Source organism: Oryctolagus cuniculus, chromosome 7 (assembly GCF_051225735.1).
Source record: "Oryctolagus cuniculus isolate XC-2025 breed Fujian yellow rabbit chromosome 7, ASM5122573v1, whole genome shotgun sequence".
NCBI lineage: Eukaryota > Metazoa > Chordata > Mammalia > Lagomorpha > Leporidae > Oryctolagus > Oryctolagus cuniculus.
The window spans coordinates 145,348,077-145,374,289 of record NC_142873.1 but is presented as its reverse complement, the minus strand read 5'-3'; the positions used below and the strand labels follow the sequence as shown (position 1 = coordinate 145,374,289).

General features: G+C 52.8%; 2 protein-coding genes across 8 annotated transcripts in view; one reads left to right on the top strand and one right to left on the bottom strand.

The window, feature by feature from the left end:
• Positions 1–428: 428 nt before the first annotated feature.
• On the top strand, positions 429–22,494 carry NUDC (nuclear distribution C, dynein complex regulator). Its single transcript, XM_002716096.6, has 9 exons — positions 429–617; positions 4,745–4,822; positions 19,560–19,763; positions 19,846–19,911; positions 20,301–20,420; positions 20,506–20,700; positions 21,513–21,596; positions 21,689–21,807; positions 22,229–22,494. The coding sequence occupies exons 1-9, from the start codon at positions 537–539 to the stop codon at positions 22,278–22,280; spliced, it is 999 nt and encodes a 332-aa protein (XP_002716142.1). The 5' UTR covers positions 429–536; the 3' UTR covers positions 22,281–22,494.
• Positions 22,229–26,213, bottom strand: part of KDF1 (keratinocyte differentiation factor 1) — a 13,678-nt gene continuing 9,693 nt past the window's right edge. For all 7 annotated transcript variants that reach the window (XM_051856802.3, XM_089301251.1, XM_089301249.1 and 4 more), the window contains 2 exons: positions 25,736–25,810; positions 22,229–25,259 (listed from right to left, as the gene is read on the bottom strand). In XM_051856802.3, coding sequence (XP_051712762.3) covers positions 25,177–25,259; positions 25,736–25,810 — 158 coding nt within the window. In that variant the 3' untranslated portion in view covers positions 22,229–25,176. The remainder of the gene's footprint in view (positions 25,260–25,735; positions 25,811–26,213) is intronic.

Sequence of the window (26,213 nt, the reverse complement as noted above, 5' to 3'; positions counted from 1 at the left end):
CATGACCCTGCCGGGTGTAGCTCCTGGTGATAGCCTCGAAGGCTGTCCTTGGGTCAGGTCCCTTCTCTCCGGGATGCCATTGCTGCACTGTAGGCTACGAAGAGATGACTAAAGACAATTGGAGTTTCACTGTCCTACAAGCTGAGTCTCATTAACAAAGTGGACGCGCAAGGCTTGCCCCCTTTAAACTTCCAATTCCAACAGACTTGCTTTCTAGAAAGCTCTAATGCATCTGGTGACCATAGCAACTCAAGCCAAACTCCCGGGCCCCTCAGCTCCGCCCACCACGTCGCGTTCGCGCTCGTTGATTGGCTCTCCAAACCGACCAATGGTCGGCGAAGCGGGCTGTTTGCCGCGCGATCAATGGTCGCGGGCCGGAAGGGAGGCGGGAGGAGAGGGAGAGAAGGCGCGTGCGTGTTTCCGGCTCCGCTGCAGAAGGCGGACGACCGGAGCCGTTGGGCCCAAAGCGACCCGAGCGAACCGGGAGAGCGCGGGAGTCGAGTGCGGAGCTCGGGGCGTGGATCGGGGCCGGCGCGATGGGCGGGGAGCAGGAGGAGGAGCGGTTCGACGGCATGTTGCTGGCCATGGCGCAGCAGCACGAGGGCGGCGTGCAGGAGGTAACCGCCCGCGCGGCGTGGTCCCGGCCTGGCCAGTGGCGCCTGCTTACCCATCGGCGGCCCTAACCATGCTCCGTTCGCCCTTGCCTGCCTTCCAGGGCCGAAATCTGCCCCCGGGCCTCGCGGGTGTCTGGGATTCCGACCCCCATCCTCCGCGCCCTGCACGTTCTCGCAGCGTTCCAGCTTCCGGTCCGGCCTCCCTGCGGGCAGGTCTAGTGTCAGTCCCAGGTGCAGCTCCCCTCGGGAGTTCTCGTTGCAGCCATTCCACGTCCCTGCACCCGCCCCGGAATTCGCCCAGACGTAGGAGCCCCCTCTTCGGTCTCACATGCTTCCGGCGGAGTGGATGATGGCCGCTCCCGGAGGAACACCCTTTAGGGAGAGCCATCTCAGATTTGCACCTACCAAGACTGTGATTGGCAATTTCTAGGACTTGGAGCGAGCCTGGGAGTGTGGGGTGGGAGGACTGGGCGGTGTTAGCACGTGGTTTTTTTAGACCTAGAGTGGGGATGGGAGGCCTGTGTGCACGGTTGGTTCCCACGGCCTTCCTGCTTGGGGCCTGTCCCCGTCTGCAAGCCCCAGGTTCCTTGTCTCTGAGACGGAGCTGCCTGAATCGTGTAAGAGCAGTGTCTCGAAGACAATGCGTCCTCAGACTTGTTGGTTCAACAAGTGTTTGATTAATGTGTTTCAGACTCACGGGGCTGGGTCCTGGGGGTACAGAGGTGAGCAGAGCCCTGGCCTTGTCCTGATGATGCCTACAAAGCGTTGCAGAAGCCTGATTCTTACTGAGTGACCAGACACAATGCCTGGATGATAAGGACAACTTAGCATAGAATCTGAGGGTTTTTTTTTTTCGGGGGACAAGAACAGAAAGCTGTTGGTAGAAAAGCAGTAAGATTTTTCCGAAACTCCCATTCCATACAGCAGCTGAGGGCCAGGAGGGGCAGCTACTTGTGCGAGGTCATCCAGCAGGCTCCTGGCCTGGACAGGACCAGACTGCTTAGGCCAAGGTGCTTCCCGCAGAGCGTGGCTGAGTCTGTATCCCATTGAGACAGATTTTCTTTTTCTTTCTTTCTTTTTTTTTTTGTAAGATTTATTTATTTGAAATAGTGATACAGAGAGAAGAAGCAGAGAGAGAGAGGGAGGTCTTCTGTCCGCTGGTTCACTCCCCAGATGGCCACAGCAGCTGGAGCTGAGCCGATTCAAAGTCAGGAGCTTCTGGGTCTGCCATGTGGGTGCAAAGGGCCCAAGCACTTGGGCCATCCTCTACTGCTTTCCCAGGCCATAACAGAGAGCTGGATTGGAAGTGGAGCAGCCGGGGCTTGAACCGGCACCCATACGGGATGCTGGTGTTGCGGGCAGTGGCTTTACCCACTACGCTACAGCACCGGCCTTCAGACAGATTTTCATTCCCATTCTTTAACCTGCAGTGCTTTTGGTAACCCAGGACTAATAAGCCCTCTGAGGAGAGGAGGGTGTTTCTGATTTGCAAATGTGAAAAGGCTCCTAATCTGCACTCCCCTAAACCGTTGACACAAAACGGGATTTTGGAGGGGGTTCAATTTTTGAGTAAATCGGAAAAGGATCTGGTAGCAGGAATTGAAACCATTGAAATGAGTTCCAGTGTCAGATTTGGGCAAATAAAAGGACTGTGTCTGTGCTGAGCTTAGGTTACTGCTACGTTGTTTGACTCAGGAGGAGCTTTACCGAGCACATACAGCTGCTTCTTTCTTCTTCTTCTTTTTTTTTTTTTTTTTGACAGGCAGAGTGGACAGTGAGAGAGACAGAGAGAAAGGTCTTCCTTTGGCTGTCGTGGCCAGCACGCTGCGGCCGGCACACCGCGCTGATCCGATGGCAGGAGCCAGGTACTTATCCTGGTCTCCCATGGGGTGCAGGGCCCAAGCACTTGGGCCATCCTCCACTGCCCTCCCGTGCCACAGCAGAGAGCTGGCCTGGAAGAGGGGCAACCGGGACAGAATCCGGCGCCCCGACCGGGACTAGAACCCGTTGTGCTGACGCCGCAAGGCGGAGGATTAGCCTGTTGAGCCACGGCGCCGGCCTAACTGCTTCTTGACTTAGGATGGCATTGCATCTGGGTAAACATTGTAAGTTGAAAATGTATTTACTGTGCCTAGCCAGCTGAAGGTTGTAGCTTAGCAACACAGTGCACCTGCAGTATTGCTTCTTGCCCTTGGTGGTGGCCAGGCTCACCATGGGCTACAGCTTGCTGCTGCTGGCCAGCATCATGAAAGCATCATTCAGCTTTTTTTTTTTTTTTTTTTCTTGTTAAAGAGTTTTATTTACTTAAGAGAGGGAGTTACAGAGAGAGTGAGAGACAGAGAGAGGTCTTCCATCTGCTGGTTCACTCCCCAAATGTCTGCAATGACCAGAGCTGGGCTGATCCAAAGCCAGGAGCTTCTTCTGGGTCTCCCACCTAGGTGCAGGGGCCCAAGCACTTGGGCCATCTTTTACCGCATTCCCAGGCCTTAGCAGAGAGCTGGATCAGAAGAGGGGCAGCTGGGACTAGAACCGGCGCCCACATGGGATGCTGACACTGCAGGTGGTGGCTTCACCCACTATGTCAGCACTGGCACCCATCATTCAGCCTCTTATCACTTGCCTGGGAAGAAATCAGAAGCTTGAAGTACTGTTTCTCCCACATGCTTATCGCTTTTGCACCATCATAAGTTGCAAAATTGCATCAGGGACTGTTTCTACTCCGAACGGTACCTGGTGCCCAAGCTGTGGATGTGGACAATGTGGTTCACATTCCTGCTCATGAGGGTGGGTCTCTGCTGTGTGCCAGACACTGCTAAGGGCCTCACCTCCATGATCTTGTTTAATCTTCACAATGTCCCTAGAAATAAATCCTGCAGCTATAGAATTGGGAAACTTCCCCAAGGTTCCAAGGCTAATACACAAAGAATCTTCAAAAGGTTTATGAGAAATGTGTATAATGAAGAAATTATGTATCGATTTCAGTTTTTTTTCTTTTTTAAATTTTTTTTGACAGAGTTAGAAAGAGACAGTTAGAGACAGAGACAGAGAGAAAGGTCTTCCTTCCGTTGGTTCACTCTCCTAATGGCCGCTACGGCCGGTGCTGGACCGATCTGAAGCCAGGAGCCGGGTGCATCCTCCTGGTCTCCCATGGGGTGCAGGGACCCAAGCACTTGGGCCATCCTCCACTGCCCTCCCGGGCCACAGCAGAGAACTGGCCTGGAAGAGGGGCAACCGGGACTAGAACCCAGGCTCTGGCGCCTCACGTGGAGGATTAGCCAAGTGAGCCACGGCGCCGGCCGGATTTCAGTTTTTCTTATACCGACATTATCTGTTTTTCCATTATCCTCGCATGTCAACGCTGATGCTTGACCCCATGCTTTTTCCTGCTTGGTTACATTCGGGCCCTCCCAGTGTCAGTCCCTCTCAGCCTGCACTGAAGTAGCTTCATTTGTTCCCTTTTTGGCTGTGCCCTGCTTACTTAGGCAGTGGCTTTTTATTTATTTTTAAAGACTTAGTTATTTATTTGAAAGTCCGAGTTAGAGAGAGGAAGAGAAAGAGAGATCTTCTGACCTCTGGTTTACTCCCCAGATGGCCCTGGTGGCTGAAGCCAGGAGTGGGAACTTCTGGGTCTCCCACAGGCGTGGCAGGGCCTCAGCACTTGGGCCATCTTGCGCTGCTTTCCCAGCCAGTAGCGGGGAGCTGGATAGAAGTGGAGCAGCTGGAACATGAACTGACGCCCACATGGGACTCTGGGCATCACTGCGCCACAGTGCCAACCCCAGCTGGTGGGGTTAATGGGCTTTTCACCTCTTGGAGAGGAAAGCTGGACCCGGGCACCAGACAGTTCACGCCAACTGCAGGAGCGTGTTCCACATTCTCGGGCTGTTTTGGCACACAGGGAATGTGAGACGTGCCTGCACGCACATGAGAAATGAGAAGCCTGTCTTTCAGGTGGTCTGGATGAGACTGGGATGGGCTTTCTGGCGGAAGTGACAAAGGGGGCCCTCAAGGAAGGGTCTCTCCTCCGTGTAGAGGCCCAGGTCCCCTCCTGCACTAAGGAAATTGTCTCCTGTGCCCTTGCTCCCTGCACGATGTCTCCGTAACCTCAGACTATGCCCCCTGTCTTTCAGCTTGTGAACACCTTCTTCAGCTTCCTTCGACGTAAAACAGACTTTTTCATTGGTGGAGAAGAGGGGATGGCGGAGAAGGTGAGTGTCGGGCACTCGGTCCCTGGCGGGCCTGTCTCTTCAGGAGGAAGGCTCAGCAGGCCTTCTCGGGCGGAATGACCTGCAGCAGACGTGCAGTGCCAGTGGCGAGGGCTGGGGAGGCAGCAGCGTCCTTTCTGAAAGCCCCACTCCTTGCTGCTGCTTCGTCCACTTGATGGTCCCAGATTCTGCAGCGGGTCCATGAGAGGGGCAGTGTTAGATGTCCCTGTTTTTCAGATGAGCACATTGACTCAGGGATGTTGTACACCTTGTCTGAAGTCTTGAGCTGAGTGGTGGGAGAACCAGGCCTGTCTGTTCCTCCCCTGGCACCTGCTGCTTGGTTCCTTGTCCACTAAGCAGGTTTTAACTAAATTACCTAGCTGGGAGGTGAGAGTGGGCAAAAGTTAAGAATGGAGGCATAGAAGACAAATTTAGGGCCAGCACCCGTGGCTCACTAGGCTAATCCTCTGCCTACGGCACTGGCACCCCGGGTTCTAGTCCTGGTTGCTCCTCTTCCAATCCAGCTCTCTGCTGTGGCCCAGGAAGGCAGTGGAGTATGGCTTAGGTGCTTGGGCCCTGCACCCGCATGGGAGACCAGGAGGAAGCACCTGGCTCCTGGCTTCAGATCGGTGCAGCGCCAGCCATGGTGGCCATTTGGGGGGTGAACCAACAGAAGGAAGACCTTTCTCTCTGTCTCTCTTTCTCACTAACTCTGCCTGTCAAAGGAAAAAAAAAAAAAGAAGACAAATTTAGGAAAACTCTTGGGCTCCACGTTGTGGTATAGCAGGTTAAGCTGTCAGTAGGGACACCTGCATTCCATATCAGTGTCCAATGGAGTCCTGGTGACTGTATGCTTCTAATCTAACTTCCTGCTAATGTGCCTGGGAGGCAGCAGATGATGGCCCAAGTGCTTGGGTTGCTACCACCCACATGGGAGATCAGGATGGAGTTCTTGGCTTTTCCTGTCTGTCACTCTGCATTTCAAATTAATGAGTAAATCTTTAGAGTAAAAAAGAAAAGAAATTGAGGACATCTCGGACCCTGACAATCCATGTCTTCCCAGATGTTATAACCCAGAGTTCAAGGATTTGGAGACTGCATTTTTTTTTTAAATATTTTTATTTATATGAGAGGTAGAGTTATAGACAGAGGAGAGACAGAGTAGTCTTCCATCTGCTGGTTCACTTCCCAAATGGTTGCAATGAACAGAACTGGGCCCATTTGAAGCCAGGAGCCAGGAGCTTTGCCCAGGTCTCCCATGTAGGTGCAGGATCCCAAGGACTTGGACCATCTTCCACTGCTTTCCCAGGCCATAACAGAGAGCTGGATTGGAATAGGAGCAGCTGGGACACAAACTGGTGCCCATATGGGATACCAGCGCCATGGGCAGAGGCTTAACCTCCTATGCCACAGTGCCAGCCCCTGGAAACTGCATTTTGTAGCAGTGGTTCTGAGACCTTGAACTTTCTGACTCCTTAGGTTGTAATTATGTTTATGAAGGTTGATAATCATGAGGCTGGTCCCTCACTGAACTATGATTTTAATTTTTTTCTTTAGAAATCAAGATTTATTTATTTGAAAGGCAGAGTTAAAGAGGAAGAGAGAGATCTTTCATCTGCTGGTTCACTCCCCAAAATGGCCGCAATGGCCAGAGCTGGGCCATTCCAAAGCCAGGAGCCAGATGCTTTATCCAGGTCTTCCAAGTGGGTGCAGGTGCCCAGTCTTTCCTAGGCACATTAGCAGGGAGCTGAATCAGAAGTGGAGCAGCCAGGACTCAAACTGGTACTCATATGGGCATTGGTGCTACCGGCTGTGGCTTTACCTGCAATGCTACAGCACTTGACCCCTGATTTTACTCTTAATGTTTGTTTTCACTTAAACTTCAGTACGTTGTAATAGGAAGGAGGCTTTGTGCAGACTGCCTCCTGAGGCTTTGGTTCCAGCAAGCAGCGTGCTTGGTAAGGTCCTGAAGCTCTGAGGCTCCTGTGTCACCCATCAGCCTGGGAGGAGGAATCCCAGGGTCTTGGTGTGGCTGTGTGACCTGCCCAGATTCCCACCAGTTCCCTGTCCTTTCAGTATTCATGGGGCAGAACGTAGACTCCTAGCTCAAATATTGTTTCTGTGTTAGCACGAGCACCTCTGGGCTGGGCTGCCTCACAGCATTAGCATTCGTTTGTGCAACAAATGTTCATGAAACACTGAACAATTGCCGTGTCAGGGCCTGCGCTGTACCCCTAGGGGTTACTGGAGTGAGTGCAGCCATGGTCTTTGTTTCCATGTTTCTTGTAGCTGTTAAAAAAAAAAAAAAAAGTGGATTATAGAATGGAAGTTCTGGGAATATAAACAAGGGTTAACCTAGGTTGGGACCCCAGGAAAGGTTTTTTTTTTTAATTATTTATTTGAAAGGCAGTTACATAGAGGGGGTGAGATCTTCCACCTGCTGGTTCACTCCCTGTATGGCTACGGCAGCCGTGTCTGGGCTAAGCCCAGAACTCCATCTGGGTGTCCCTTGTGGCAGGAGTCCAAGTACTTCAGCCATTTCTAAAGCATTAGCCAGAACTCAAATTGTTTTTTTATTTTTTTTTGTTTTTAGATTTACTTATTTATTTGAAAGGCAGAGTTACAGAGGCAGAGCCATCCACTGGTTCACTCCCCAAATGGCTGCAATGGCTGGAGCTGTGCCAATCCGAAGCCAGGAGCTTCCTCCAGGTCTCCCATGTGGGTGCAGGGGCCCAAGGACTTGGGCCATCTTCTGCTTTCCTAGGCACATCATTAGGGAGCTGGACTGAAAGTGGAGCAGCCAGGACTCGAACTGGCACCCATATAGGATGCCAGCCCTGCAGGTGACTGCTTTACCACCACAGTGCCAGCTCCTCAAACCAGTGTTTGCATGGGATGACAGCATTGCAGGTGGCGACTTAAACTGCTGTGCCACAACTCCAGCCCAGGGAAGGCTTCCTGAGGAGGCGATGGCTTGAGTTCATAAAGGATAATAAGAGGTAGTGGGAAGAAAGTGGAGAGATAAGAATTGATGTTTCAGAAATGTCATGGGGTTGGCGCTGTGGCATAGTGGGTAAAGCTGCCACCTGCCGTGCCGGCATCCCATATGGGTACTGGCTGCCCTACTTCTGATCCAGCTCTCTGCTATGGCCTGGGAAAGCAGTAGAAGATGGCCCAAGTCCTTGGGCCCCTGCACCCACATGGGAGACCCAAAAGAAGCTCCAGGCTCCTGGCTTTGGATCAATGCAGCCCCAGCCATTTCGACCAACTGGGGAGTGAACCAGTGGATGAAAGACATCTCTCTCTTTCTCCATCTCTCTCCATCTCTCTCCATCTGCTCTCTGTAACTCTGTCTTTCAAATAAATAAATAAAATCTTTTTAAAAAAAGGAAATGTCATGGGAGTGATGATGGCTATCATATATTGAGTGTCTGCCGTCTCTCTGAGAGCCTGTTGTGTTCTCAGCTCTTGCCCAGGGTGTTGGTCAGATTCTCAGATGGGCAGAAATTTGTGCAGCCTTCCTGGTTGGTCTTTGTAACACAGTAACCATTGTGTTGAGTAGGAATGTGCAGAGCCACCAGATACATCCTTCCAAGTGCATGGTTAAGGGCAAGGGCTCTGGAGTCAGGCAGATGTGGGTTTGAATCTGGTTTCCCCCACTCCCAACTCCAGCAGTGCGTCCTTGGATGAGTCACTGAGTTGTAACCTAATTTTTCTTATCTGTAAAGGAGGATAATTCTTTTTTTTTTTTTTTTTTTTGAAATATTTTATTTATGTGAAACTCAGAGTTACAGAGAGACACAGGCAAAGAGAGAGAGAGGTCTTCCATTTGCTGGTTCACTCCCCAAATGCTGCAATGGATGGAGCTACACTGATTCGAAGCCAGGAGCTTCTAGGTCTCCCACGTGGGTGCAGGGGCTCAAGGACTTTGGCCATCTTCTACTGCTTTCCCAGGCCATAGCAGGGAGCTGGATTGGAAATGGAGCAGCCAGGACTTGAACCAGCATCCGTATCGGGATGCTGGTACTGCAGGTGGCTACTTTATCCGCTATGCCACAGCGCCACCCTGAGGAGAATTCTTCTTAACTCATAGGGGTTGTTAGCATTTTTTACAAAGGTAATACAGATGAAGTGGTTGGCATATTAGATACAAATTAGAATTCAAATTCACAACCTTGTTTTGGACCCGTTGGGGCCATGTGTGCTTCTGGATTTCAGGGAAGCGGTCCAGTGCCTGTACTGTACGTTGTATGCAGTCCCCCAGTCCAGGAGTGGGAGCAGCGTATCATAATCAGACACGTGAATATTTCCCCAGGGAAATGTGGATCAGTTTTCATATCCAGTGGTAGAAATAAAGGTTGATGTGTCTTCATGCCACTGACCTACACGAATACCCAAACACTAGTTGTGGCTTTTGTGACTAGGAACAGTGGATGAGAAATGTAGACTGAGTGAAGCCATAATGATCCAGTCACCATGGTGTTGACATAACGAGGAGAAGAGAGAATCCAGGAGTAAAATCCAGCATGAGGAGTTAGCCTGCTAATCAGTTCCTTTCAGTAGACGAAGGATGGTTGAAGTCATGCTACTGAACTATGTTTGTTTGTAAAAAAACAAAAATTGTACCATATGTTTTATGTATAAAGATGAATTCCAGATCAAGAAAATTCCTACAAAGAAATGTAGGAAACTGCACAGTCCTTGGTCAGGGAGGCTTTTCAGTGTTAAAGATGAGAAGCTATAAAGAAAAGATGGCCCAAGATTGAGACTGTGGTGGGCGCATGGCCTGTCAGTGAAGACGCCCGCGTCCCACAGTGCACTGCCTGGGACGATTCCTAACTCCAGCCGCCTCCTGATGCGGAAGCTGAGGAACAGTGGTGATGCCTCAAGTCACCTAGCCTCAGGTTCCTAGCACCCACATGAGAGACATGGCCTGAGTTCCTTGGCTGTCACGGGAGTTTGGGGAGTGAACCAAAAGTGGATGGAAACCCTCTGTATGTCTCTGCCTCTCATATAAGTAAATACATAAAGACTTTATTGGTGTTTTTTTTTTTTTTTAAGGTTTATTTATTTATTTGAAAGGCAGTTACAGATGGAGATCGTCATCTGCTGATTTCATTTTTCCCAAGTGGCTGTAATGGCTGGGGCTGGTTCAGACTGAAGCCAGGAGCCCAGAGCTCCATCTGGGTTTCCCGCAAGGGTAACAGGGGCCTAGGTACTTAGGGCATCTTTTGCTGTCTTCCCAGGCGCATTGGCAGAGAGTTGGATCAGAAGTAGAGAAACTGGGACTTGAACGAACTGGCCCTCGTGGGGTGTTGGTGTACCAGGTGGCAGCCTAACCTACAGCACCACAATGCCAGCCCCCATTAATATTTTAAAGAGAAAAGAAGTTTTAGAAAATTTATTTGAAGTACCCTCATTTAGTAAAAGAAGCATATGATACAAAGTCGGTTAAAAAGCAATAGGGAAAAGTTGATTTAATTTGTGGGAACTCTTAAAAATTGACAAGAATAAATGAAAAAATGAGGATTTCCAGGAAGTGGAAATTCATAAAAAAGATGCTCAAATTCACTTTGGTCTAGAAAACCTAAGTTAAAGAAACTGAAGAGGGGGCTGGCGCTGTGGCATAGCAGGTAAAGCTGCCGCCTGCAGTGCCGGCATCCCATATGGACGCCAGTTTGAGTCCTGGCTGCTCCTTTTCTGATCCAGCTCTCTGCTATGGCCTGGGAAAGCAGTAGAAGATGGCCCAAGTCCTTGGGCCCCTGCACCCACGCAGGCAACCCAAAAGAAGCTCCTGGCTCCTGGCTTCAGCCTGACACAGCCCTGGTCGTTGTGGCCATATGGTGAGTGAACCAGCAGATGGAAGACCTCTCTCTCTCTCTCTAACTCTGCCTTTCAAACAAATAAATAAATCTTGAGGGGGAAAAAAAACCCTTTCTTCGTGTAAGGCTGCATGAGTATATTGGACATTTCTGGTAACAGTGAGTTGTAGCTCTTTGAAAGCATTTTGTGGGAGCGGGTGTTTGGCCTAGAGGTTGATACACCTGCCTCCCCTGATGGAGCACCTGCTCCTGATGCCACCTTCACTCTTGGAGGCAGCAGGTGATAGCTCAGGTAGCTGGGTCCCCATGAGAGACCCAGGTTGGTTCCTGACTCCTGGCTTTGGCCTGGCCCAACCAGGTTATTCCAAGCATTTGAGGAACGACGTATCAACTCCTCCAAAAAGAAGTAACAATTTTTGAAACATTACCAAATATTTGCTCAGAGTTCTGATTTCCTTTGATGCTTTCTTACTATTTTCTCTATAAAATTGTGGTATAAACCACATAAAATTTACCATCTAAATCATATTGAAGTGTACAGTTCATCAGTGTGAAACACACATCATTGAGAAACAGACCTGCAGGATTATTCCTTTTCTTTTTTTTTTTAGATTTATTTATTTATTTATTTGAAAGTCAGAGTTACACAGAGAGAGGAGAGGCAGAGAAAGAGAGGTCTTCCATCCGATGGTTCACTCCCCAATTGTACATAATGGCCAGAACTGCGCCGATCCGAGGCCAGAAGCCAGGAGCTTCTTCCCGGTCTCCCACGTGGGTGCAGGGGCCCAAGGACTTGGGCCATCTTCTACTGCTTTCCCAGGCCATAGCAGAGAGCTGGGTTGGAAGTGGAACAACTGGGACTAGAACTGGCACCTATGGGATGCTGGCACTTCAGGCCAGGGCGTTAACCCGCTGCACCACAGCGCTGGCCCCGCAGGATTATTCCTCTTACAGAATTGAAACTCTACCTGGGGCAGCAGCTGTGGTGTGGCAGGTAAAGCCAGCACCTGGGCCACTGGCATCTTACGTGGGCAGTGATTCATGTGCCGGCTGCTCCACTTTCAATCCAGCTTCCTGCTGGTGGCCTGGGAAAAGCAGTGGAAGATGGCTCCAAGTATTTGGGCCCCTGCTCACATGGGAGACCCAGATAAGACTCCTGCCTTTGGCCTGACCCAACCCTGGCGGTTGGGGCTATCTGGGGAGTGAACCAGTAGACGGATGATCTCTCATTTTCTGTCTCTGCCTCTCTGTAACTCTGACTTACTTTCAAATAAATAAATCCTTATGGAAAAAAAAAAAGAAACCACCCACTGAACGACTCCTCCTGGAAACCCCATTGTACTTCGTTTCTGAGTGGTTGACTACTTCAGATACCTCACAAGTGGAATTATGTAATTTTTTAATGATGTATTAATTTATTTGAAAGGCAGAGTAACAGATATGAAGAGAGGTCTTCTACTCACTGGTTCACTTCCCAAATGACTGTGACAACCAGGCCTGGGCCAGGCTGAAGCCAGGAGTCAGGAACTCCATCCAGGTCTCCCACATGAGTGGCAGGGTCCCAAGCACTTGGGCCATCTTCTGCTGTTCTCCCAGGAACATCGACAGAGAGCTGGATCAGAAGTGGAGCAGCTGGGACTCAAACCATTGCTCTGATATGGGATGCTGGTGTTACAGGCAGGGGCTTAACCCGCTGCACCATGATGTGTGTCAGCCCGCTCCTTGTGGTTTTGATTTGTACTTCTCTGATGATTAGTGATGGTGAGCATCTTTTCATATACTTTTGACCATTGTTCATCATCTTTGGAAACATGTCTGTTCAAATCCTTTGCCCATTGGGAAAAAAAAATGGACACACAGAAAACGATAAACAGAGGCCTTCCATCCACTGGTTTACTCCCCAAATGCTAGGTGTTCAAGGTTGAACCCAGGGTCCAGGACTCCATCCATGTCTCCCACCTGAGTAGCAGGAGTCCAGTTAGTTGAGGCATCACTGCTGCCTCCCAGGAAGCTGAAGTCAGGAGCTGGAACCAGGAACCCAGACCAGATCTTCGTTGCGGAAGCCTGGTGCCCGCCACTCTGCTAAGTGCTTGCTCCCTTAATTGTGTAATTTGATTACAGATGTTTTTTGGTAGACAATCCAAAGTTCTAGGCTTTATACTGGTTGATAGGAATTTATACATTGAACCTTTGTTCCCTTGTAACTCATTTATTGAAGAAACCTGCTCATTTGTCCTAGCAAATTTCCCAGTCTAGATTTTGCTTGTTGTATACCATGAACTAGTTTTACTCATAATGTATGACACCAGATATGTGTGCTTTTTCTTCCACCCAACAACCAATTCTCCGATTGTCCAGACACTAGATGCCGTGTGGTTCAGTTCTGGCACTAACTGCCCAGTGTTAGTGCAGACCCCACAGGCTGAGAGCTCAGACCCCACACCTGCCCCCTGAGACCTGCCTCTCAGGAGCCCCAGAGTACCGATTGTACTTTTATTTTTTTTAGAAGATTGATTTATTTACCTGAAAGGCAAAGGTAGAGAGACAGATCTTCCATGCACTGGTTCACCCCTCAAATGGCCACAGTGCACACGCCTGAGCCAGGCTGAAGCCAGGACCCATGAACTCCATCTGGGTTTCCCACATGGGTGCAGGGGCCCAAGCACCTGGGCCATCTTCTGCTGCGTTCCCAGGCGCATTAGCAGGGAGCTGGATCGGAAGTGGAGCAGCCGGGACTGAAACGAGAGTTCCCATATGGGATGCCGGTGTTGCACGTGGCAGCCCGACCTGCTAACCACAATGCCAGGCCTGCACCTTCACTTTACTAGAACGACAGGTCTCAGGAAAGTGCTTCGCTTACTGTTACTGTTTATTTTAAAGGATACAGCTCAGTCCCAGCCAAATGGAAGGGCTCCAGAGGGCAGGTCTGGGTCAGGTGGGCGAGCAGCTGAGGCTTCCCTCCCGGTGCCTGGATGAGTGCGCTCGCCAGCCCCCTTGGCAGGGACTCCGATGGCAGGCTCCTAGTGTGGGCAGACTGAAGAAACCCTTGGTAGTGGGGCTGAGCTGCCTCTCCTGGCTTCTCCCCTTCTGGGAGATGGGTGGGTCAGGCTGAAAGTTCCAGCCCCATTCTCCTGTCTTGGTCTTTTATCTATCTATCTATCTATTTATCTATTTATTTATTTTTAAGCTACTTACCAAGAGCTGCCTCGGTGGAAGACCCTCCTATACTTGGGTGATTCCAAAGGATTTAGATTCTTTGGACCTGGGGCAGAGACCAAATACCTGTTGTTACTGTAATCCCAGGTCCCCATGGTGTCCTGTAGTGGTGTGTTCTTCCCTTGGGTTTCCTGTGTGGTGGTGGTTAGGGCCAGAGGCTCTGTCTCAGCCACTGGGTTTCCTTTCTCCCCAGGGCTGCTTCGTAGGCGCACTGCTCTATTCCACCAGGAGGCCTGTGGCGTGCGGCCATTTCTCGTTGGGTCAGCAGGCACTGGTCATACCTCAATCTACTAGTATGTTCTTAGAGGCTGGCAAAATGCTCATATTTTGTTCTTCCTTTGTGAGCTGAAAATCTAATTAACCATTTGGTTACCTAGAGAGGATACAAGGTGAGAGCCCATTGCTTACTGCGTTCAGGTTGAGTACTTGGTTCCCCAGCGTCTTCTAAGGCTGGGAGGGAGGCTGCAGCAGGGGAGTGTGTTTCCCACTGTTGTCATGAGTGCAGAGTGTGTGTGAGTGTGTGTGTGTGTGTGTATATATATATATTTTTTTTAAAGATTTATTTTACTTATTGGAAAGGCAGAGTGACAGAGAGGAAGAGGCAGAGAGACATCTTCTACCTGCTGGTTCATTGTCCAAAATGTGATGGCCAGGGCTGAGCCAGGCCAAAGCCAGCAGCCTGGAGCTCCCATCCAGGTCTCCCGTGTGGGTGGCAGGGACATCGGGGCCATCTGACTGCCATTTCCCAGCTTCATGAGCAGGGACTGGATTGCACGCCAGGCAGCCAGGACTGGACCAGCTCTGTGATGTGGGCTGTCAGTGTCACAGCTCTCCCTGCATACATAGGATTTTTTTTTAAAGTATTTTATTTATTTAAGAGGCAGAAAGAGACAGACAACTTCTGTCCACTAGTTCACTCCCCAAATGCCTGCAACAGCCATGACTAGGCCTGGAATTTGGTCTAGGTTTCCCACATAGGTAGCAGGGACTCATACTTGAGCCATCGCCTGCTGCTTTCCAGGGTGCATGTTAGTAGAAGGTTGATGTAAGGAGCAGAGCTGGGATTCAAACCCAGCACTCCAATATGTTATGCAGATTTCCCAAGCGTCTTAACCACTGGGCCAGACGCCTGCCCAGTGCAGATTTATGTTCCATGTCATTGCAGTTATTCTTTATTTGAAAAGCAGAATGATAGGGAAGAGAGAGACCAAGAGAGAGATCTTCATCTTCTGGTTCACTCTTTTTTTATAAAGATTTATTTTATTTATTTGAAAGACAGAGTTACAGAGAGAGGTAGAGACAGAGAGAGAGGTCTTCCATCTCCTAGTTCACTTCCTGAGATGGCTGCAATGGCCAGAGCTGCGCTGATCCAAAGCCAGGAGCTTCTTCCGGGTCTCCCACGTGGGTGCAGGAGCCCAAGGACTTGGGCCATCTTCTGCTATCCCAGGCCATAGCAGAGAGCTGGATCGGAAGAGGAGCAGCCGGGACTAGAACCGGCGCCCATATGGGATGCTGGCGCCTCAGGCCAGGGTGTTAACCCACTGCACCACAGCGCCAGACCTGGTTCACTCTTCAAGTGGCTGCAACAGCCAGGTATGGTCCAACTTAAAACCGGAAGCTAAGAACTCCATCTGGGTCTCCCGTGTGAGTGGCTTGGACCCTCACCTGCTGCCTTCCTGGGTGCATTAGCAGGACGCTGGCTCAGAAGCAGAGCACAAGGACTCCACCCGGCATTCTGATACGGGTGCAGTGTCACAGGCGCTGTGGTGCAGACCTGCTGCTGATACTCTTGCTGGAGGCGCAGGCTCCGGGTGGAGCACGGGCTTAGCCTGCAGTGATGAGGACATGGTGCGTTCTGTGTGGTTCACAGATGACTCTGCCTCTCCTCTTGGCACCCAGAGGAACAGTAGTGCCACTCCCAAGACAAGAACCACAGGAGGAAGAGAAAGTCGCTGAGGGCACTGGCTTGTGGGCGAGAGTTGGGAACCCCCGCGGTGGCACTGGGATCACAGCAGTGGTCCCCAGGGATGTGCTGGTGGTTGTGGTGTTGGGGACATTTTGGGTCATCCTTGCTTTGGTGAGGGCTTGTCTGCTCTTCTCCTTGCCTTTCCTCTAGGCATCTCCGAAGCTGATACCTTTAGTTCTTTTTTTCTTTTTAAAGATTTATTTATTTATTTGAGAATTACAGAGGGAGAAGCACAGGCAGAGAGACAGAGTATCTTCCATCCACTGCTTCACTCCCCAGGTGGCTTCAACAGCTAGGGCTGGGCCAGGCCGGAGCCAGGAACCAGGAGCTTTTTCTAGATCTCCCAGATGGGTGCAGGGGACCAAGGGCTTGGGTCATCTGCTGCTGCTTTCCCAGGCCACAGCAGAGAGCTGGATTGGAAGTGGAGCAGCTGGGACTCAAACTGGCTCCCACCGCAGGCGGCAGCTTTACCCGCTATGCCACAGCACTGGCCCCTATCTTTCAGTTCTTATTCCCAGGGGCCCTGGAAGTGGGTGAGCCCCAAACGCACCACTGTTGTTTAATCTTTGGAGTGAATAGTCTCCCTCCCTCATATATGGAGGGGGATACTTGCATCATTACCACCACCGGGAGGGACACATTTGGGATCTCCTGCCTCTGGGTTCAGCTTAAAGAACTCTCAGGTCTGCCCTGGGCAGGCTGGCAGACCACTCTGCTCCCCTGTCACCACGCCTGGTCAGGGAGAAGCTGTGCACACTAGGTGGTCTGTGGGGCAGGCCCAGCCTGCCTCACCCCTTCCCCACCCTGCTAGAGTGTGCAGTTCTGAGATGTATCCAGAGGCTGACGCTTGACGGAGGCAGCCTCTGGGTTGGCTGTCCTACCTGAGTGCGTGTCTGTTGCTGGAGCTGGGCCTGAGCAAAGCCAGCAGGAGGAGATTGGGAGGAGGGGTCAGAGGCTGCTGTGATTGGCCTTGACTCTGCTGTGCCCTAACTTAACCGTTAGGAACCAGGAAGGAACAGGACAAACGGGATGGGACGTGATTCACTGAGAGGGAAGGGCCCTGCCCCCTCCTCTCCTTGGCTGTGGTTGGTAACTGATTTGAGTTCAAGGTCTCCCTGATTCGGGATTAGGGCCAAGGCCCTGTGGTGGAATAGCCTCTGCTGGCTTGCTTGTCTTCTGACCTTTGTTTTTCTGCACAGCGGAAGGGCTGTCAGGTGGCTGGTTTCCCTGTCACACACATGCTCCTGTTTGTCGGCTCGCGTGTTTCAAGGGGGTGCTCTTAATGCCCTTTAACCTTGCAGAGCTGTGGGGCCAGGGCTTGGGAGAAGCCGGAGTGGGAAACCGTGGGATGTTTGGCAGAACCTGAGTTCTGGGTGGACTCCTTCCTTCCAGCTCTGGCTCAGAGCTGCTTGAAGATTGGTTTCTTGATCATTGGTCACTTGGTGGGCACCCAGGGAGGCCTCCAGGTGTGTGTGTGTGTGTGCGTGCACGTGCATGCTGTGTGTGGGGTGGCATAGACCTGCATTTCCTAAGGGTGTGTTCTGGGCCTGTTGAAGAACCCGAGTTCTCCTGGGGCACCTGAGAACTAGTCTGGAGTTTCTCAGGTGCCCTGGCGGGGGGGGGGGGGGGGGCAGGGACGTTCTAGGCAGATACCATATGCCAGGGTTGCTTTTTAGAAATAATAGTGGCACCCAAGTAAGAATAAACCAAGAAGTTAGATGTGAGAGTGACTGTCAGGTGTGCATGAGGGAATTGGCCAGGAGGGCTTGTTACAAATAAAAATTGCTGGACCACATTCTAGAATTTCTGGTGTTACTGAAGTAGGGCCTGAGAGAGTGCATTTCTGAGTGGTTCAGGTGATGCTGATACAGGGCTGAAGAATCACACTCCAGAGATACTGGTGTCACCATGGCCATAGCACTTCTGTTCCCGCAGCTGACAGGCCCAGCTGCAGCCAGTCCTAGCGTATTGGGAAGCCTACACTGTCTATGTGACTATGATGTGATATAAACCATACCAGGCTCTTTTTAAAATTTGTTTATTTGAAAGGCAGAGAGAGAGATCTCCCATCTGCTGGTTTATTCCCCAGATCCTATAGCATCCAGGCTTGCCCAGACAAAAGCCAGGAGCCAAGGGTTCCATCCAGGTCTCCCGCATGGGTAGCGGGGACCCAAATACTGGAGTCATCACCTGCTGCCTCCCAGGGTATGCGTTAACAGGAAGCTGAAATGGAGAGTTAGAGGCATGATTCAAACCCAGGCACTGTGGTATGGACTGCAGGCATCCCAGTGGCAGCTTACCTGCCGTGCCTGTGCCAGGCTCTTGGTGGGTGCTGTCAGAGTTCTTGTGGCAAATGAGGAAACTGAGGCTTCAGTAGAGTCCCAGCTCACTTACCCAAGGTCGCCGGGTCGGATTGTGTGTGGGGAGCCCTTGAGTGGAGGGGGCCAGCTGGCAGGGTACGGGGTAGAGGGCATAGTGGGAGAGAAAGGATTTGAAATTGACAGGCCAGCCTCTGCCCTCATGAAAGCGATGTGGCCTTCTGCGTGTGCTGAGGTGGGGTCTTGCAGGCAAAGACGCACCCAGGCAAGAGAGCATCAGAAGAGCGGGCTTTTTTTTTTTTTTTTTTTTTTTTTTTAATTATTTGAAAGGCAGCGTTACAGAGAGAATGGCACAGAGATCCTCCATCTGCAGGTTCACTCCCCAGATAGCCACAATGGCTGGGGCTGGGCCATGCCAAAGCCAGGAGCCCAGAACTCCATCCAGGTCTCTCCTGTGGGTGGCAAGGGCCCAAGCACTTGAGGTGGAGCAGCCAGGCCTCGAACCCGGTGTTCATGTAGGTGGCAGCCTAACCCACTGTTACATGCCGGCCCTAAGGAACAGGTCCTTAAAAGACTGAAGACCCTCTTAGTTTTTTGAATTTTTAAAAAATTTTAAATATTTATTTATTTATTTGAGAGGAAAAGGTAGAGAGAGGTCTTCCATCTGCTGGTCCGCTCCCCAGATGGCTGCAATGGCTATAGCTGCACCCATCAGGAGCCAGGAGCTTCTTCTAGGTCTCCCACATGGGTGCAGGGGCCCAAGGACTTAGGCCATCTTCTGCTGTTTTCCCAGGCCATTAGCAGGGAGCTGGATTGGAAATGGAGCAGCTGGGACTCCAGCCAGTACCCGGAGCAGTTTTACCCACTACACCACCGTGCTGACCTCTATTATTTTATTTGAAAGGCAGAGTTAGAGAGAGAGACAAAGACGAAGAGGTCTTCCATCTACTGGTTTACTCCTCAAATGGCTGCAACGGCCAGGACTATGCCAGGCCAAAGCCAGGAGCCAGGAGTTTCTTCTGGATCTCCCATGTGGGTGTAGGGGCCTGAGCACTTGGGCCATCTTCTTCTGCTTTTCCAGGCATGTTAGCAGGGAGCTAGGTTGCAAGTGGAGCAGCCAGGTCTTGAACTGGGGCCAATATGGGATGCTATTGCTGCAAGCAGCAGCTTAACCCACTATACCACAACTCTGGCCACTGAACTTTACTTTTTTTAAAGTAGCCACTATGTATTGAGCTAGGTTCGTTGTAGGTATTCTCATTATGACTCTGAGGTGGGTGCATCACCCCATTGTGCAGATGGGGACCTGAGTTGCGAGTGCAGTGCTTTGCCGGGCGCCCCACAGCAGCAGATGCGGCGGCACCCAGGCCTGGGCCGCGGCCTGCTGTGGTGCCTCATTGTCTTCTCTTGTGCCCCAGCTCATCACACAGACCTTCAACCACCACAACCAGCTGGCACAGAAGGCCCGGCGGGAGAAGAGAGCGCGGCAGGAGACCGAGCGGCGGGAGAAGGCGGAGCGGGCAGCCAGGCTGGCCAAGGAGGCCAAGTCAGAGACCCCTGGGCCCCAGATCAAGGAACTGACGGATGAGGAGGCAGAGCGGCTGCAGCTGGAGATTGACCAGGTCAGGGGAGCCCCCGCTCTCCCTCCCAGATCCCCACTGGCATTGGGGGCCTTGTTGCCCACTGCTGTGTCTTTTACCACAGAAAAAAGATGCAGAGAATCATGAGGCCCAGCTCAAGAATGGCAGCCTTGGCTCTCCGGGGAAGCAGGTGAGGTGCACTGGGATTAGCCAGGGGCCAGGGGCCGCTCTAGCCTGCCGCTTTCTCTGGTGCTCCCTCCCCGTCTTTGAGGATTCCTCTGAGACAGTGGCCAAAGGACTGGGCCAGCAAAGGCAAACTCCTCTGGTCTTAAGCTTGGGCACTGCAGCCTGAGGCGGGCTGGCTCCGTGACGCAGCCACGAGCTTTGTTCTGTGGGGTGAGATAGCCTGGGCTCTTGGCAAATATCAGGTCAGGTTTTACCTCTGGTTCCCAGGGATCCAGGGCATGGGGATCTGCCTCTCTGTTGAGTGGGCAGGGAGCAGGTTCTGCTTTGCAGCCCAGGGTGGGGTGGGGTCAGTCTGTGCCAAGAAAGTAGCAAAGCACCCCTGACTGCGAGCAGGAGGCTGAGGAGGACGAGGAGGAGGAAGACGAGAAGGACAAAGGAAAACTGAAGCCCAACCTCGGCAACGGGGCAGACCTGCCCAGTTACCGCTGGACCCAGACCCTGTCGGAGCTGGACGTGAGTGCGGGGCCGGGGCGGCAGCCAGGGAGCCGGCCTGGTGTCTGGCAGCCCCTAGTGGTCCCTCCTCCTCTGCTCCACACAGCTGGCTGTGCCTTTCCGTGTGAACTTCCGGCTGAAGGGGAAGGACGTGGTGGTGGACATCCAGCGGCGCCATCTCCGCGTGGGGCTCAAGGGGCAGCCGGCCATCATTGATGGGGAACTTTACAACGAGGTGAAGGTGGAGGAGAGCTCGTGGCTCATTGAGGACGGCAAGGTGGTGACCGTGCATCTGGAGAAGGTGTGTGTGGCCCAACTCCCGGCCTGGGTGTTGATGCTGGGAGGAGGAGGGGCTGAGAGCTGGGGGCCTGGTGGAATTAGCATATTTAACCCCCACAGCGAGACTTGAAAGTAGGTCTGTCACTGTTCCAGAGTCAGGAAATGGGCCCAGAGATTTGTCCAGGCTCCTCTAGCTAGGAGCGGGTGGGTGGAGTGAGGACGGAAGCACTCTCCAGTGATTTCCATGAGGTTTGTGTGTGCATTCAGTTCAACAAATATTTGAACACCTACTCTGTGCCAGGTAAGTTCTAAGTGCTGGGAAGGGAACAGCAGAGAAATCGTAGAAGAGTCTGGGGCTCGGGAAGCCTCCGGTGCCCGCCCCTTGGGACACAGGCACCAGGGAAGAAGGTTGCTCTCTGTAGAGGGCGGGGCCTGGCACAGCCTCCTGGGGCACAGGATGTCCTGTCCCGGCCCAGCTGGGTGCTGCTGGCTGCCTCTCACCCCTCCGTGCCCTAGCCCTTGGTTACTCTCCCCTCTGGGATGTCCTCCTCTGCCTCTTTGTCTTCTTGTTTTCCTGCCCATTTTCTGTCCAGTACACTGTTGTTTCTCACAGCCCTCCCCCTGCCCTTCAATCTCACCACACTGGCCTGGAACTGTTTGCTTCTGTGTCTGTGTCTGTCTGCCTGAGCCGCTGGGAGGGCAGAGGTCTTGCCTGTCTGTCCCCCTGGTCCCGGCACGCTCCTCGTGTGTGGGCTGTGGCTGGGAAGGAGTCTGGTCTGCAGGGGTTGAGGGGTGAGTCCCACAGAGCAAGCCCCCTCCTGCCCCTTCTCACAGATTAATAAGATGGAGTGGTGGAGCCGCTTGGTGTCCAGTGACCCTGAAATCAATACCAAGAAGATTAACCCCGAGAACTCCAAGGTGAGCCATGGCTGCATGGGAGAGCTGGACAGGGAGGTGAGGGGCCTGGCTGATTGCGAGCTTCACCCATCTGTGTCACTGCCTGCTCCCAGCTGTCAGACCTGGACAGTGAAACTCGAAGCATGGTGGAAAAGATGATGTATGACCAGAGGCAGAAGTCCATGGGGCTGCCCACCTCGGATGAGCAGAAGAAACAGGAGATTCTGAAAAAGTGAGCAATTCAGGGAGGGTGGGTGCCTGGGGGCTTGGATCTGGGTGACAGCAGTGAGTGGACCACCGAGTAGGACTCAGGAGCTGCCCTGCCCCCTCCTGGAATGAGCCAGCCAAGTTTATAGCTTGGCGGCCTTGGCTTGCCTAACCTGATCACTCGGTGAGGTCATGTCGAGGGCAAGGCCAGCTCACGGTAGGTAGGAAGGTGTAACACATGGTCATTGCCACCTACAGGGAAACAGTGCCAGTGCTGGCACCTTGGCCGCTAGTCTCAGGGACTGGAATGGGCCTCAGACACCTGGGGCCCTGCCCCTGCCCGACCTGGCTTTAAGGTTCTAGAGATTAGACCTGACTGGGGAGGGAGAGGGGAAGCTTGGGGAAAGGACTGCCTGTTTCACTTTATTCCTTTTTTCCCTTCCCAGATTCATGGATCAGCATCCAGAGATGGATTTTTCCAAGGCCAAATTCAACTAGCTCCTGCATTTGCCTCCCTGAACTTTTGAGGCCGAGACCCAGCCATCTGACTTCCTTCCTCTCCCTTCCCTGGAACTTGGGAGCCTCAGGGCTGAGGCAGGCGCAGGGCTGGCCCAGGCACACAGGTCCCTGAGCACCATGGGAGAGGGCCTGGTGGGGGTCCCGTCCTCCCCACTTGGCCAATGTTACACATTAAAGCTATTTACTGGCTCTACCTGTGTCCTCCCTCTGGCCTTTCCCTGGGGCACAGGCCTGTCACGGCTGCTGCTGGGAGCTAGGGTTTGGCTTCGAGCCCAGATTCTGCCATGTGACCCAAGGAAAGTTTTTGCCCTTCTCTGGGCCTCAATTTCTCGTTTAAAGACAAGATTAAGGCAAGGCTTTTTCCTTTGTCTAGGAGTCTGAGCAAAGGTGAGTTTCTGGCTACAGAGACTGGAGCATGTGTCAGGTTCTCAGAGGGGCCCTTCTCCTCGGGCAGCTTCCCCCCCGCAGCGGGGCTGTCCTCCGCTGAGCCAGGTGTTCCCGGGGCACTAGGGCAGCAGGGGCTGGGGTGGCACTGCCTGGACCCAGGGACCACCTCAGCCTCAGTTCTCTTCTCCGTGTGGTTTGGGGACATGGCTAGGAGGACCTGGTGTCAGTGGGGCCCTGTGAGTCTCTGACCTGAGCCTCTAGATTTGAGGCCTTCTCAGTGCCCGGCCCTGGGGGTGCACAGCCAGCCTCTTGTCCACCTTGGCCACTCGATGGAGAGGCCGCAGAGGCTGTGGGAGGGTCTAGCTGGGTGTCTGAGTGTTCCGTTCTGTGGGCCATGGTAACCCCTGAACTTCCGGAACACAGCATGTCTGCCTCCAAAAATTTCAGAACAGTTTGTAAGGATTTCCGAGGCTATGCAGTACTTGGTTTGTCTTTTCCTCAAACCTGATAAACTTTTGTTTTGCTTTGCTTTCAATTTCTATTTTATTAGCAGTGGCTTGCCAGTCAGATGATAGGCTAAAACTGTCTTGAACAAAAACAAAAAGTAATGAGTAGTTTTAATAAAGCACAGAGATCACCTGGGGACTTAGTCGACCTGCAGACCCTGACTTTGTAGGTGTTGGTTGGGAGGAGGCGGCAAGAGTGCAAGACCCGGCAACCTCCCTGGTGATGGCTGATCCTGGGGCCCCATCAGGACTTTGCCAAGGAATCATGCACGTAGCTAAGATTTTAGGTGACGTCAGCCAGGGTCCAGAGAGGTGGACCTTCTTACCCAAAGGTGGCAGAAGTTTGATGTCTTGATCTAGGAAAATCCTTCTGAACGTCCCCTTTTCAGGTATGCCAAAGCTGCCTCAGGATACAGCCTAGCAGAATTGTTGGGCTGTTAAGTACTTGTGTGTTTAACTATATGGGACTCCAAGCCAAATCCTACAGGACTTGAACTAGATGCTTCCCCGATAAACTCTTGTTTCTGGGAATACAAATAATGGGTCCCAAGGCTGAATTTGGAAGACACTGCTCGGGCGGGGCTGGAGAGGAGGGGCTGCAGTCACAGCTGTGCCTGCAGTGCTGCCCCGCTTTCCTGAGGTCATAGCCCTAAGGGACCATCCAGGGTAAGCAGTATAGCTCAGTTGTCTCTTGTGAAAGGATGCCCGCGGGGACAGTAAGAAGGGTGGGGAGGCTAGGCGCCCATGGCCTGTATTGGTGTTGCTGGGTTTGAATCCCAGCTGCAGCTTGTTGCCGATGCAGACACTGGGAGACAGCAGTGGTGGCTCAAGTGGTTGGGTGTGCTACTCACATGAGACGCAGCTTAAGCTCTTGGCTTTGGCTTGGCCCAGTTCTGGCCATTGAGGGCGTTTGGAGAGAACCAGCAGACAGGAACTGTCTCTTCTTCTCATAAAATAAATTGTTTTTAAATGTAAGGGGATCTTGAACATCTTCCAGCTGCTTCATGACTCAGCAACGGGCTGGTGGATCTGCCCTGGCCCCTCTGCTTGCAGACTGGCCCATGGGGGCAGCTAAGCAGGGTGCCTCTGAACCCAGCTGGGCTCTGGTGTCCAAATGAGGATCCTGCTTCTGCCCTAAGGTCAGCTTCCAGCTCCAGAGCCACAGTTAGTAGCTACATAACCCACAAGTGTTCTTGATTTCTCTGAGTTCTTGCTCCCACTCCAGGGTTGGAGTAACAAAACCACAGCACCCTGATGGCAGCAGGGAGAGGCAGAGGGGAGCAGCAGCCCCAAGGCAGGTTTGGGAATGACCGTCAGGGATTTGGGGATGGGCCAGCCTGCACAGGGCAGCCCATGGGCCCGCAGCACAGCTCCCCAACAAAAACCGCCTTCCTCCCGTTCGCCACTCCTGGCTCCAGAGCTCCCGGAGCAGCACTGCCCCCATTTCATCCTCGCGACTTCAACCCCACAGCAGCACTAAGCCACGTTCCATCTCCCACTCTGGGTAGCAGTAAGGCCAGGCAAATGGGACTAAAGATGATGCCACCTTTGTATTGCCAACTATGGTCATGTTAACAGAACAAACAACAAAACAGAACGGCGTGGAGTGGGCCCTGCCCACCCCCAACCCAGTCCACTTACTGCTTTTAGCTGGAGGGTCCCCCTGGGAGGGAGAAGTTTGCATGATTGGTACAAGTGCCATATTATGGGATAGAGTCAGGATTCAATCCTGGAAGGTAACAATTCTTTGTTTTCTCTGGAGAGCCACCGAAAGCCATGGGCTGGAAGGAGCAGGCCCGGGCCGGGGTCAGGCTAGCTGAGGAGGCCTTAGGGTGTGGGAACCAGGGTCCAGGAGTCAGTCGGCCAGAGCGCCAGAGCGCACACTGCCGAGTTCCTGGCCCAGCCTCCCCGAGATGGGGCGTCCTGGGCCCTCTATTCTGCAGGCTCTTCCCTGGAGGGTGGTGCCGCGGGGCCTGGTGGGGTCAGCAGTACACCTGGAGCAGGGGTGCCCCAGACGAGTCTGTGTCCGTGCCCTGGAAAGACGAGTCACGGCTGGCTGGGTACCCTGGGGGAAAGGGAGAGGAGGAAACAGGCTGAGAGGGGAAAGAACTCACCAGGCCCCAGGGCCGGGAGAAGCCTGCTGAGAAGCAGCAGAGCGGGACTTGAGCCCGAGTCGCTACGATCCTGACTGGGAGACGCACTCAGTTCCTTGTTCCTTGTCCTCTCGACCCTAGCTTCCCCCTCTGTAAAAGGGAATGATCTTGCTCCCAGAGGGTTGTGAGGGCCAAGGCCACCCAGGGTGCCCTTTCAGCACCACAGCAGATGGCCGTCTGCCCTCCTGCTGTCCACTCCAGAGCCGGGCTTAAGGGCTGGGGTCTGAGTACTGGCCTGTTGTGGCACCTGTGCTGTAAGCCAGCTTACAGGGTGGGATGGTTCTGGCCGCTCAGGCCCCTTGTCCCCTTCTGATCCCACCCTCCCCACCCCAGGAGGATGTTGGGTGAGGGGCCCTCAGGGTAGGCACTCATTAGATCAGGACCACACCTGGGGCTCCATAAGGCCTTAGCTTCCGGGCGATGGCGTCCGCCGTGGTCTCCTGGGAGATCTGCACTGTCAGCTCTAGGGGAGGGAAGGAACGGTTGTTATCACACCCAACCCCCAGCCAGCCGGAGGAGGGAGGCCCGAGAAGCAGGGCTTAGAGACCCTGTGGGGGGTGGGGCAGGTTTTAACGCCAAACCAGCGGTTCAAATCCATGAGTCCCCAGGTCCTGCTGCCCAGTCTATGCCAGGAAGCTACTCTGGCAGCCAAGAGCAGGGGCCAGAAGGAGCCTGTTAGCGTTGTCCTCTCTGGGCACCGCAGCAATGGCCAGAGAGCTCCCTGGGAAGAGTCAGCCTAGGAGCAGGGGAGAGGGAAACACGGGAGCTGAAGTCAAGAACGGGGTCTGGCGCGGGGTAGGCCCACAGTGGCCAAAGACTTGGGTCCATCCCTCCCTTGGTCACAGCCTCCCCTACTCCGCCCCTTA

Bases quoted from the DNA above. Each gene is read 5' to 3' on its own strand.
- NUDC (XM_002716096.6), top strand. From the start codon at position 537: ATGGGCGGGGAGCAGGAGGAGGAGCGGTTCGACGGCATGTTGCTGGCC. The intron at 4,823-19,559 runs GTGAGTGTCGGG...CTTGTGCCCCAG, and splicing joins AAGAGGGGATGGCGGAGAAG to CTCATCACACAGACCTTCAA. The intron at 21,597-21,688 runs GTGAGCCATGGC...GCCTGCTCCCAG, and splicing joins TTAACCCCGAGAACTCCAAG to CTGTCAGACCTGGACAGTGA.